Source organism: Bos indicus x Bos taurus, chromosome 28, assembly GCF_003369695.1.
Source record: "Bos indicus x Bos taurus breed Angus x Brahman F1 hybrid chromosome 28, Bos_hybrid_MaternalHap_v2.0, whole genome shotgun sequence".
Lineage (NCBI taxonomy): Eukaryota > Metazoa > Chordata > Mammalia > Artiodactyla > Bovidae > Bos > Bos indicus x Bos taurus.
The window spans coordinates 25,694,166-25,707,820 of record NC_040103.1 but is presented as its reverse complement, the minus strand read 5'-3'; the positions used below and the strand labels follow the sequence as shown (position 1 = coordinate 25,707,820).

The 13,655-nt window shown below is 47.0% G+C and overlaps 1 protein-coding gene across 2 annotated transcripts in view; it reads right to left on the bottom strand.

Moving 5' to 3' along the window:
* HK1 (hexokinase 1) overlaps positions 1-13,655 on the bottom strand; it is a 73,892-nt gene that overhangs the window by 29,916 nt on the left and 30,321 nt on the right. For both annotated transcript variants that reach the window (XM_027530891.1, XM_027530890.1), the window contains exons 3-7: positions 9,795-9,943; positions 4,009-4,128; positions 1,928-2,023; positions 1,234-1,333; positions 938-1,121 (exon numbers count right to left, since the gene is read on the bottom strand). In XM_027530891.1, coding sequence (XP_027386692.1) covers positions 938-1,121; positions 1,234-1,333; positions 1,928-2,023; positions 4,009-4,128; positions 9,795-9,943 — 649 coding nt within the window. The remainder of the gene's footprint in view (positions 1-937; positions 1,122-1,233; positions 1,334-1,927; positions 2,024-4,008; positions 4,129-9,794; positions 9,944-13,655) is intronic.

Here is a 13,655-nt window from a genome sequence, read left to right as displayed (position 1 = left end):
GCTCTCCAAGACCAAGACCAACTTGCCAGAGAAGTCTGATGCTATGACATCAGACTGTGTCTGTTATCAGCTGTGACCCATCTGGCTTAAACATGACACGGAAGAAGGTCTCCCCACAGTCTGCATGACTCACATGGCTCCCAACCACTCCCCTGCATGACAGGTATTTGTATATGTGACTTCCCTCCCCAACGGGACTTTAAGTTCTGGAATGGAAGGTGCTACTCTGTATGCCTGGAGCCAAGCACTGAGCTGGCACATCTCAGGTGCTCAAGAAGTGTGTGCAGAATGAATGGACACTTGCTCGCTCTCCCTGCTCGCCAGACACCCCACATGCTGAGTGGCCTCTCCCACCCTCAGCAGCAAACCCTACTGAGGACAGCATATGGAAATGTTGTTAAACCTTAGCTTCAGGCTAATGCTTCTGTGCTTTTAATTTTTAAAATGTTTACAAGAATACAATCACAGTGTAATTAAACAGAAATTTGGGGGTGAAGTGGGGGGTGGTAAATTGGGAGATTGGGATTGATGCATACATATTATTACTGTATATAAAACAGATAACTAATAAGAACCTACTGTATAGCACAGGGAACTTTACTCAATACACTGACCTATATGAGAATAGAAATCTAAAAAAGAGTGGATAAATGTATCAATATAAGCGATTTGCTTTGTTGTATAGCAGAAACCAACACAACATTGTAAATCAACTATACTTCAATAAAATTAATAAGGAGAAAATAATTTAAAATACACTTTCAATGTTGCAGACACCACAGCTGTGTGTGTCTCAAAAAAAGTGAGATAATATACACTTGATGGGTGATCCTTTTGTGATCACCTGGCTTCCTGCCCCTCTCGTCATCCACCCCAAATCTCCCCTTAAGCGTCCCGTAGGTCCTCTCTCTGACTAGTAAGAAAGGGTGGGACTCACAGCTGCTTCCCGGGGTTGAGCGACCCCCGGTCTATCTCCCGGTCGAACTCGGTGCGGATGTCCTCCAGGGCCCCGTCGTCCCCAAAGGCCCCCCACTCGGTGTTGACGCACATCCTCCCCTCGTCGCCCTCCACCAGGTCGATGTGTCTCAGCTCCTCCATGTAGCACGCGTTGGTGCCGGTACCTGGACGAGGGAGACGAGATCAGCAGCTGTGACCACACCACGTCACGAGAGAGACGGCAGCGCCAGCTGGAAACACCAGCCTCAGAAGGGACAAGGACAGGGTGGGCGTTACCAATGATGAGGCCGACTTCACACTGCTGGTCGTCGTAGCCACAGGTCATCATGGTCCCCACCGTGTCGTTCACCACAGCCACAATGTTGGCATCATAGTCCTGGAGGGAGAGAAGAGGGGGTCACTGCCCACTCACATGTGGAGCAGAGATCACCAGCCTTTGAGATAGCCTGGCTGGAGGGCTCCCATTTCATAGTCTCCGCTGCTGCTTTCATCACTGCAGGCACTCAAATTCACCACATTCAAGCCCAGTGATCACGTTATGGAGACAAAAAGGTGCCCTTCGTTATTTGGCTTACAATTCTTTTCAATGTGCAGTTGACTCATAGGGCCACAGACCTGTGTAAACATCCCAATGCATCCGTGTGCCTTCTGCATTTGCTGCAACCCTGGCATGCTGCACTCGATCACACCAGCTCCCTGCACAGCTGCCCTCATGTCAAAAGGAGGCCAACCCCTGCCCAAGAGCTTGGCTCTTTGGTAGCACCTCGGACGGCTCTGCTTTGAACCAGCCCCAATCTTCCAGACTGTGAGCTCTCACTGCTCACCTGCCTTGGTCTTCAAGGACCCACACCCACCACACCGCTGCTACAGGCCATGCACTACTGTGCCCCAAAAGAACCTTAGTCACACAGCCTTCTCCCCACACTCCCCAGCTCTAGGTGGTCAAGGCAAGTGGCTAGTGAGAAGTTACCCCACGCTTTTTGATGGCTTTGTCAAGCAGCTTCACCACATCAGTTCCCTCCACGCCGCTCGCTTTAAATCTCTTTGTCCAGGTGATCAGGATGGCCTGCATAGGAGAGCACAGAGGGGTTGGAAGAGGGCTAGGAGGCCTCCGCAATCTCCAGGTCCCTGGGGAGTCTGCTCAAAGACAGTGACTCAAGGGAGTCTGCTCAAGGCCCAGGGGGCTGGCGGGGGACACATCACATCGGGTAACAGACCCAGACTCTTATCTCCTGTTTATCCATCCACACAATGGAATTCTCTGGGGGCTGCCACAGGAAAAAAAACCCTGCTGCTCACACTCAAACACAGTCAGTGGCTGGCTAGTGCGGTGGTGTCGCACAGCATGCAGATCTAACTGGTGTCAACTGCACAGCCAGACTTCATTTAGAAAGAGAAATGCTGTTATTACCTGATCACCTTTCTGTATCTTCAAACCAGACCTTGGTTTCCATGGCCCCAAGGAACTTTCTTTCGTCAGAGCCAAATTTCGAAGAGAAACAAAATGCTAAGATAATTCTGGGCTACTGTGCTTCTAAGAGCCAAGTCCTGAGCTTAAAGGATAACACTAACTGTGATTCATGCCTCTTCCACAAGTTTGGAATGTAACTCCCATTTGTAAGCGATGACTCTATGTATACAGTATAATCCATTTCCGTGTGTATATTTCTAGAGAAACACTAAGGACAGATACCCAGCGGTTATTCACTTGAGACTATAGAAGCATAGGAATTTTACGTTGTGCTTTATACCTTTATATTATTTCAATAGTTTTACATGTTGCTTCTGTATCTTTTTCTTTAAATCAAGGATCCAAGAAAAGAATATTGTTCTATGTGACTATTCCCCGAGTGCAGGAAGTCATTATAAATGCGGCTTGTTTGGGAAGAGCTGCTATTTAGGCCCTGTCGTCTCCAGGGTGACACAGGGACGGGGAAATGTCCACATTGAGTCGCCCTGTGCTCCAAAAGCCGGGTAGCCTCCATGAAGGTTGCATCTGGAAGGGCAGGCAGCAGCCTGCAGCTGACCAGGCATTCCAAAAGCCCCCAGACGCTGTTATCACCCCTTCAATGCTCAGGCCCCCCAAAGCCTTGGAAAACACAGTGCTGTGGAAAGAACGTGAACTGGAAATCAGGACATCGATCCTATCCCCACCACTTCTGTCCATTTCCTCGTGGGCAGTCTTCCCAACTCCTCTGAGGGTGACTCTGTTCATCTGTCAAAAAAGGCAGCTGGTCTAGACACTCTTGAAGGTCCCAGGCAGCCTTGAGGAGCGGGCACAGGCCTCCAGATGGGTAATAAGACCCTGGGATCCACTGGCTTCCCAGCAGGCAGCATGCCCGGCTGAGCAAGCCCTCCCCAGAGAAGGGTCAAGGCTGGCAGGTGGCGGCCACACTTTTGGCTCTTTCTCCGCCAGGCACCATCTGCTCTGCTCTGCCCTGTGGGGCTCTTGTGTCCCCGAGGACGTTCCCTATCCACTTCGGCAACGCCTTCTTTCTTGGAAGACAGCACCTCTGCCAGGCAGGTCACATCTGTGTGCAGCTTTCTCCCAGGGCCTAGCCCAACCCACAACCCACAAGGACGGTACTCGGTCCACGGCCACTGATGAACAGGCAAACAGCCAGCAGCCGCTTCACTCCCGGCCCATCTCCTGCCTCTTCCGGCGGGAGCAGGGAAGTCTCACCCTGTCTTCTGCCCAGGAGCGTGGCTGTCAAGCCTCAGCTCTCAAAAGCCAAAGGAAACCAGTACTGACAATGGTCCTCGTGAAAGGCCACTAACCCTGCTTTGTTTTCCTCCACATGCTTGAGTTTAAGAAATGGTTTTCTCTACCAAATGGCCACGAATACCGTGATTTGTCACGAAAAATACACATATAACTGAAGCAACTGAAAAATAAACATGGTTATCATGACCTTACATTCATTCTACAAATGCTTCTAAAAAAAAAAAAATACAACACACGCAGACCATCCAGTAAGAGAAAGGAAAAGGGTTCCTTAGCATTTCCCCTCTAGGGTGTCTGGGAAGCCTGATAATCCCAGAACGTCTTACCTCGTCTATTCTGGATTGCCGACAAGGGAAAGAAAACGTGAATCCCACAGGTAATTTCTTGTCCTTGATTTTTTTTTTCTCCATGAAGTCTCCCAGGCACTCAGCGACGTGATCAAAAAGCTGAAGGAAGCACAAGAGAGCAGTTGGGAAGGAAAAAGAGGACTTAGCACTTCAGGAAAAATGTGAGGGATTCTCTGCCCAACACGGAAAGGAGCCTGGCTACCCTTGCTGCCCATCCCAAGGCACCTGGCGGCCAGGTGGGGCTTTCCCTGGAGGTTCAGTGTTAAGACTCCCCATGCTTCCACTACAGGGGATGTGGGTTCGATCCCTTGTTAAGGAACTAAGATCATGTATGATGTGCAGCACAGTCAAAAAAAAAAAAGGAAAAGAGAAGCCAAGAAGTGCATGACTGGCAAAGAAGAGTCCCTTGAAAACAGCCTGCCTCGTGGGCCAGCACGGCTTAGGAGGCCTTTTTAAGCCTTCACGTGGCCTCTTGTGTATCACCTGGGTACTAAGATGTATCATCTGGGTACTTAGGAAATGTGAAAATAAGAGAAAAACAGTTCATCCTCCACTACACACAGGCCATGGACCGCCAGCAGCCACCCAGGCAGAGTGGCCATTTGGCCCCTTCTCTCTAACTCCATCTCTCTCTCCCTCACTGTCAGTTCCAGAAGCTCTGTGAGTCAATTCCCTAGCCTCCAGGCCACTTGAGTGATCTCACAATCTTCGAGGTATCCAATTTTTACTTTTAACTCAAGTTCAATATGCATGCAAAAAAGTGCACGTATCCTAAGTGAAGGGCTCACTGGATTCTCACAAGGTGCACCCACCTGTGTCAGCACGGACACCCTCCTGTGCAGTCACTGCTACTGCCACCCAAGCTCACAAGGCCTCGCAAGCCACTCTGACTTCCAACGCCCTTTGCATGGTTGTCTACCACGGATAAAAGGAACAGCAGTGTGCACTCCGTGGCGTCTGCCTTCCTTTCCACTACATTATGTGTGCGGGCCATCCACGTAGTTGTGTACTGCTTCTCACTGCTGCACAGTATTCTATGGTGTGAATAGACTACGATTTATTTAGTGAACTGAAATTTAAGTTCTACGACATGTTGTAGAACTTGCTGGCTCTACAACATGCTGCCAGGATATGCATATGTATCTTAGAATACACTAGAAAGAAGTCAGAACACTGTTCCCCTAGCCTCTGTGTGAATACTGTCAATGACGGCAAGCTCATCACCTCTAAGGCAACTTCTTGGATTTATCCAATACCTCCCTCTTTCTCTAAAGTATATCCAGAACTGAATATAATATTTCATATGTGCTCTGATAAAAAAAAAAAAAAAAGCTTAGTTGAACTAAGAACCTCCCTTTCTCTTAGCTCTCTACCTCCATTAATATAACCAAACCATATATATGCTCTTTTGGCAACCATGCCACAGTCTAGGTAACCCCTCTTTTATTTTTCACGTGGCTGTCATCTAACACTAGGCCTCCCGTGTACATGGGATTGACACAGCTAATGGAGCTTCTTGAAGCCCAGAGAATGCAGCGTTTGCAGGGCTGAACCAAGGTCACAGGAAGCAAGCTCAGCCAAGGCAAGGCCAACTGCCTGAAGGCTTTCTCTGCAGGGTCCTTCCCCTCCCCCCCACCATATTAAACTTATAGTTCTATTCAGGTTTGATTTTAACAAATGTGTCCAGGAGAGAGCCCACGGGAAAGGGTGGAGTCCATGGGGGTAGATCCCCTCCAAATGCCTGAGGAGGGGGCAGGTCCCCTCCCCTCTCCTTCTCTTCCCTCCTCATCTAAAGGGATTTGGGGGGAGACCTATACAGGGGAGAGGGCTGGTCCCCAGGCTGTGGGGGTGGTGCCTGGGATAAAGGGCTATGGAGGAACAAGAACCCAGACCAGGGAGGAGTCGGGGAATGGCACAAGGACCATTTGCCAGAATCCACAGCTTTCTGATTCCAGATTGAATTTACAGATAAAACACAACTAGACCATAAGCAGCACCCACTTCCTCTCCCCGCTAGGGCTCTGGTTCGAGGGGAGAAGAGACAGTTTCACCAAAACCATGGTCTACTCACTCCGGGTCACTCTGTCGGAGCTCCCTGACAGACTGAGGGGACAGAGGAAACCAAAATTAAACGTCAGATAAATTGTGTAGGAGGAACCCAGGAAGGACCCAGCCAGAGCTGGGCCAGGCACCATGGCTGCCCCTACAGCCACTCTGTAGAGTCTCCTTGAGAGGAGGCCGGAAGTCAATATTCCCATCCCCATCTTTCCCCAGATGTCTCTGACCCAGCTCTGCAGTCTGATCTTCCTGCCAAAGGAAAGGAAACCTTGTCAGTTCTGACTTGGGAGCCTCCGTCCCTGAGTCACTATTACTGAGGCCATGGTGACAGCGGCAACTCTGACCAAGGAGACACATGACCACCTTCCCTGGCAGAACCCAGCTAAGCTTCCTGCGACCTACATTTCTGAGCAACGTAAACCTGTTACTAAGCCCGACAGCTCGCCCCACGTCATCTGCCGGAAGAAGCTCCAGGCTCCCCGTGGCCCTCAGGGGAGCCAGCTGGGCGGAAGGCAGGCAGGCTGCGGGCAGGAAGAGGCAGGGAAGTGAGTTACACAGGGCTGGGGAGCTGGAAGCAGCCTCTGGATTGAAGTCAAACACACCCACCCCTTTGCACTCTGCTAAAAAGGAAATGCCATTTGTGGGATGCCCCAACGCAGGGGTGACAAGCCTGCTCAGAATAGACAGGAAGCTTCCCCCAGGCTAACTCGTGTCTGACCAACCAAAAAGGGAAGTTATCCAGCCTCTCTGCACTCAAAATTTTAGTGACTAAAAAACATTTTTTTTCCTTTCCTGACAGCATGCACATTTATTTAATTTAAATAAATTTAAGTTATTTATTTAGTATTCAAAATTCCCCAAGCTAAATAAGTGATGTTTTAAGAAGGATGCAATTATATTTCTGAAATTATTAACGCTTAAAACTGTGCTGACTCTTTCAAGATACTTTATTTCTGTGTGTGTTATGTGTGTGTGTGTAGAGCAAGAGAGAAAAAAGGGTAAAACAAATAGTTAATTGGGAAATCTGGATAAAGGACATAAAAAGCTCTTTGTGCTTATCTTAAAGTTTTTTTGAAAGTTTAAAATTATTTAGAGTAAAAGGTTTTAAAATCTGTTAAAAATTCCTGCCTATGTTTGAACATGAGATCATAGCCCCAAGAATTCAGCACAATTCACAGGCTGTGAGTTTGAGCTGCTTCACGGGCAAAATGGGGCCCTTTGTGGACTAGAGTATTCTATAGGTCAACAAGACATATCAGAAAAATGGGCCACCGATATTTATTGCTAACCTCACACCAAACTTCTAGACGAGAGGTTGCCTCTTCATCCCTATTTTTCAACTGCCAACCCTCTCCTCCCTCGATCTCTTGAACTTTCCTCCTTGCCCATACATTTCTACACTCTCAAAAATTTTTAGTAAAAACACTAATTAATTTATTAATTAATTAAAAAGAGTGCCCCACATTGCTAAAACTGTCACATCTGGAGCCAGACTACCCAGGTTCAAATCCCAGCTTTATCGCTTATGTGCTGTGTGACCCAAGGGGCTGATCACTTAACATCTGAACCTCAATCTTCTCATCTGTGAAACAGGAATAATAATAATATCTACCCACAGAGTTGTAATGATGATTAAATGAGTTAATCTGTATAAAGGGCTTATATCAGTGACATACATAACAAGTTCTATGCAAGTATTTGCTCTAATAATATTATCATTATCCTCATCAACATCAACATCTTTTCTCTGCAAACTGCTTGAAAGGGGCAGCTGCAGAAACAGCTGCAAACAAAGTAATCTTGGAGCTGGGAAGAAGGGGACAGAGGCTGGGACAGACAAGGTCCTGGGGGCAGCAATTAGAAGAGACATTAGCTTCGGAACTCTGAAACAATAAATATTCACGATGTGTGAGAAAGCATGATACACAACTGTATGATCTTAATTACATAAAAATGGACGCTTAGTTGTGTAAATACACAAACGAGACCTAAAAGGACACATCAAATGGTAAACTGCTCACGAGTTTGGATGACTGTGTCTTCTGCTTCTTGTGTTTTTTGGTTTCCTAGTATGCACATGTTAACTTTTAAGAAATAAATGTTTTTCTAAAAATCTTAAAAAAAAAAAAAAGTCACTGCAGAAGTGATGTAGCATGTGTGCACCTGAAGGAGGGCATCCCCTTAATTTACAAACCCTGCTCCTAAAAAGCCAAGACTCACAGGAATGTCCATGGCATGGGGGGCAAGTCCCAGAGGTGAAGGCAGGAGGCAGAGGTGGCTCCTCCCAAGGGCCATGGGGAAGAGTGACTCATCAGTATTTGTTGGCAAATAGAAAGAGCAAGATGCCAACCGGAGGCTGCTGGCCACCTGCAGAAAGGAGCAGTGTGGCGAGCACTGGGCAGGGTGAGGAGACCCACTCGCTGGAAGCCTTCATGCACACACCTTCATGCACACACTGAATGAATGAGCCAATCTCTGCAGCCCTGTTATGGAGGGATAGCGGAGAGACCTCTGGGCAGGGGCATCTGATGAACGATGCACCCGTTTCAGTGACTGATAAAAAGTGGCCTAAGGACAGTGTCCCCATCAGTGCTCACAGTCTGAAAAGCTCTGAACACAACCCCCGCCCCTCCTCGGCAGCAGGTGAAAGACCAGGATTAGCCCTTTTCTCTGGTAGAAGGAAAAGGTGGGATTTGCATTAGGTCCCATCCATGGGAATTTAGGAACAAGGAGGAGTCAAGAGAAGGTGCTGGGCTTCATCCCAAAGTCCAGCCCAGAGCCATTAGGTTTTCTGCAGAACTTAGTCATGAACCTTGCTGTGAACACACCCTCCCTAAAACAAATATTTGGCAAGCTCTGAATAATACATATCCTGACAACAGCCATGACCTAGGAGGCGAGCTCTAAATGGGAGGGGAGGGGTCAGAACATCTGCAGGAGACGGGGAGGAGCAGAACAGGACCAGAAATGACTGCAAGCCTGTCAAGGGCTGTCCACAACCTGATCACAGGGTCCTCAGTGAGCCTGCGACCTGCCACCCACCACAACCAGATGGGGAAGCAGGAGGGTGGACAGGCCCTTCTGAGCATGCGCATGGCCTCGGCCAGCAAAGGAAGGCAGCCCTTCCGCTGGCAGGGGTTACAAGTGTGAGAGGAAGGGATGGTGACTTTCCAGGCAAGGCCCTGCCCTCGCTGCTTTCCATGCCAAGGTCTCGTAGGAGACTATTCAGTTGGGAAGCCAGGAGCCCTTTAGAATAGTCCTGGGGCTCTGAACTCAGATTCCTGCTGTCCCACAAGGTGACAGCCACAACTGACGAGGCTGAGGCCTTGGGGGACTGGGTGAGGAGGACAATGACTTGGAAGAAGGGCTTTCACCCAAGGGCTCTGCTGTCCCTCTTCTGGGGAACCACCCCAGGATCCTTAGGGAATGAATGCATTTACCCGCTGGGCCTCCTCTTTACACCCCTCACCTGACAGGCCCCGCAGCTGAAAGGACCAGTAGCCCCCTCCAACCCTCCAGCTCATTCACACGGTGGGGATCTCTTCAGGCAGTCACACCCTTCCACCCGGGAGTCCTTCTCTATGTATGCCTATGATGGACTCGCCCCAGGGCTCGGCCCACCACTGCTCTGGGGCTGGTTCCTGGGGGTACCCTGGAGCCTGATGCTTAGGCCACAGGGGCTAGTCAGAAGGGAAGTAGAGACCCACCTGGCTTCCACTGCCATGCATGATGTTCTCCGGGGTGTCGTAAACCTCAGACTCCATATGAACAGCCTGGTTCTGCTCGTGATTCACCTGCACCCGCAGAATTCGAAAGGAAGATCCGCCAAGATCCAGGGCGATGAAATCTCCCTTTTCTGTTAGGGAGACAATAACATCACATCAGATTCAAGTCCCCCTGGGAAGGCCGCACGCTTCACCCACTTCTCAACAGGGTCTGGCCCCACTTCACCGTGCTTTCGGCCACAAAATAGGAGTCATGTAGACCCCATCACAGTACAGCCCCACCTGGAAGAGTGGGCAAGAGAAGCCCTCTCCCAGCCAGGCGTCCCTAGGCAGACAGCTTCACACAGTCCCGCTCAGTCCCAACTGCAGGAGAATGGAAGTATGAACTTCATTCAAGTACGAACCATCGTTCTCCAACCCTTTACCCCTTCTCACAAATGGCTATGTTATCCATAAGGTAAAAATAAAAACAGCACTTCAACTCAGAGAAAACCCTACATCCGAGGTCTATTCCATGCCTTGAGTTCCTTTCCCATCAGCTGAGACACCAATTCCAGCTAGTTCATAGCTCCACTGATTCCCCAGGGGATTTTTTTTAGATTGTAGTAAAATATACATAACATAAAATTTTCCACTGCGACCATTTCTCAGTGTACAACCCCTTGACATTAAATATGTCCACAGTGTTACACAACTACCACCACCATTCTCAAAAATTTTCATCATCCCAAACAGAACCTCTTAACCATTAGGCAGTAATCCCCCATTTCCCCTGTCCCCAGCCCCAGGCAAACACTATTCTACTTTTTATTTCTATGAATTTGCCTATTCTAGATATTTCACATTGTATCAAGTCTCCAGGGTTGATCCATGTTATAGCCTATAACAGTAGTTTACTCCTTTTTTCAGGCTGGGTGATATTTCATTGTATGTGTATCCATTCATCAGATACTGGACATGCATGTTGTTTCTGCCCAGGGGATGTTTTTAACAGAAGTCCCTCCTGGTCAAGAGTAAACCGGTTTACAAGAGTAAACCGGCTTGAACCGGCGTTATTCCTCACGACCAGTGTGAGCAGTGATTGGGGTGGACCTCAGTGGGTTAGAGAAAGACAACAGGCCTGTGTGCCAAGACTGCCACAGAGCACCAGTGGAGGTGGCCGCGATGAGAAACCAAGCCACTAAGCCTCCACCCAGCATTCTTTATCCCAGGTCCCCTCCAAAATCAATGAAAATCTGTTAATTTTACTTCTGATGCTACATTATCACTGTCTCACCATCACCTTACTTTCTTGATGATGACTTTTGAAGCATAAGAGTTTATAATTTTGATGAAGTGCGACTTATCTTTTTTCTTCTGTGGCTGATGCTTTTGGTGTCATATCTAAAAATCCATTGCCAAATTCAAGGCCACAAAGATTCGTACCTATGTTTCCTTCTAAGAGTTTTATAGTTTTAGTTCTTACATTGAGGTATTTGATCCATTTTGAGTTAATTTGTGTACATGGTCTGAAGTAGAGGTTCAGCTTCCTTCTTCGGCACATGGATTGTTGCTGCTTGGTTGCTGAGTCATGTTTTTTGTGATCCAACGGACTATAACCCACCAGGTTCCTCTGTCCATGGATTTCCCAGGCAAGAATACTGGAGTAGGTTGCCATTTCCTTCTCCAGAGGATCTTCCCAACCCAGGGATCAAACCCATGTCTCCTCTGAATCTCCTGCGCTGGCAGGCAGATTCTTCACCACTGAGCTACCAGGCAGGCACTGTCAAATAGCAATACCATTTGCTAAACAGACTATTCTTGCCCTCACTGAAAAGTCTTAACACCCTTGTGAAAAATCAAGTGACCATAAATGTATGGATTTATTTCTGAACTCTCAATTCTTTTTTTCCCCCTGTTTTAAGATGTAATTGACACAGTGAACACTCAATTCTGATTCATTGATCTGTATATCTATCCTAACAGCAGTACCACACTGACCTGACTGCTTATGAAAATTTGAAACCGGGAAGTGAAAGTCCTCCAACTCTGCTCTTCTTTTGCAACATTGTTTTCACTATTTTGAGCCCCTTGAAGTTTTTATTTTTTTTTTAAGTAATGGATTGTTGGGTTTTTTTAAACTTCTGTTTTATAAACTGACACCCTCTTTGTATTTGATTCCAACAAACTTTAGGCTCTGACACACTGCTCTATTTCTGGAACTTAGAATGGTTGTTTGGCATATAGTATGAACACAACCAATATTAATACTTGAATTAATGAGGGTGGCAAAGGAATCGAGGAATAAACCAAAGACATTTACAACTGAATTTCTCTTCTTATCCTCACAAGCTCTTTGAGGGAAAAATCACAAGTTAGGATTCTTTATATCTGCCCTTGGTACCCAGAGTAGTTCAATAAGTGCTTGGTAGCTGCTTGATCACAAGGGTTGGTGGCCCATTCATTCATTCAAGGAAGTTTGGCTTCTTGTTCATTAAACAGGAAGCAGTCATACCACTGACTGGTTGGTTGTTTTCTTAGTAACAGCTTTACTGAGAAATAATTAAAATATCACATTTGATTTTATTTTTATTATTTGGCCATGCTACATGGCTCAAGGGGGCATGGGCATCAAACCCATGCCCCCTTCAATAAAAGAGTGAAGTCCTAACTGCAACAGTGGCCTACCAAGGAAGTCTCCATCTATCACATTTTAAAGTGTACAGTTTGGTGAGTTTTAGTATATTTACATCACCACTACTATACAGAAATTTTTCATCATCCACAAAAGAAACTCTATACCCATTAGCAGTCACTCCCCATTTCCTCCCAAACTGCCTCATCCACTACCAGCCACTAATCCACTGTCTGTTTCCGAGATTTCCCTATTCTGGACATTTCATTACAATGGACACATACAATATGTGGTCCCCTGTGGCTGACTTCTCTCATGTTCCATAATGCTTTCAAGGTTCACCTGCACTGAAGCATATACCAGTACCTCATTCCTTTCTGTGACAAGTTATATTCCACACTATGGATATACCACATGATGTTGCTGATTCTTAAAGAGATTGGAATATCAGACCATCTTATCTGCCTCCTGAAAAACCTGTATGCAAGTCAAGAAGCAACAGTTAGAACCAGGCATGGAACAATGGACTGGTTCAAAATTGGGAAAGGAGTATGTCAAGGTTACTTGTCACCCTGCTTATTTAACTTGAATGCAGAGTACATCAAGCAAAATGCCAGGCTGGATGAATCACAAGCTGGAAACAAGATTGCCAGGAGAAATGTTAATAACCTCAGATATGCAGATGATACCACCCTAAATGACACAAAGCAAAGAAGAACTAAAAAGCCTCTTGATGAAGGTGAAAGAGGAGAGTGAAAAAGTTGGCTTAAAACCCAACATTCAAAAAACTAAGATGACAGCATCCAGCCCCAACACTTCATGGCAAATAGATACAGAAAAAATGGAAACCATGACAGACTTTATTTTCTTGGGTTTCAAAATCACTGCAGATGGTGACTGCACCCAGGAAATTAAGAGGCTAGCTCCTTGGAAGAAAAGCTATGACAAACCTAGACAGTATATTAAAAAGCAGAGACATCGCTTTGCCAACAAAGGTCTGTATAGTTCAAGCTATGGTTTTTACAGTACTCATGTACAAGATGTGAGAGCTGGACCATAAGGAAGGCTGAGCACTGAAGAAATGCTGCTTTCGAACTGTGGTGCTGGAGAAGACTCTTTGATCCCTTGGACATCACGGAGATCAAGCCAGTCAGTCCTAAAGGAAACCAACCCCGAATGTTCAGGAAGGACTGATGCTGAAGCTGAAGCGCCAACATTTTGGCCACTTG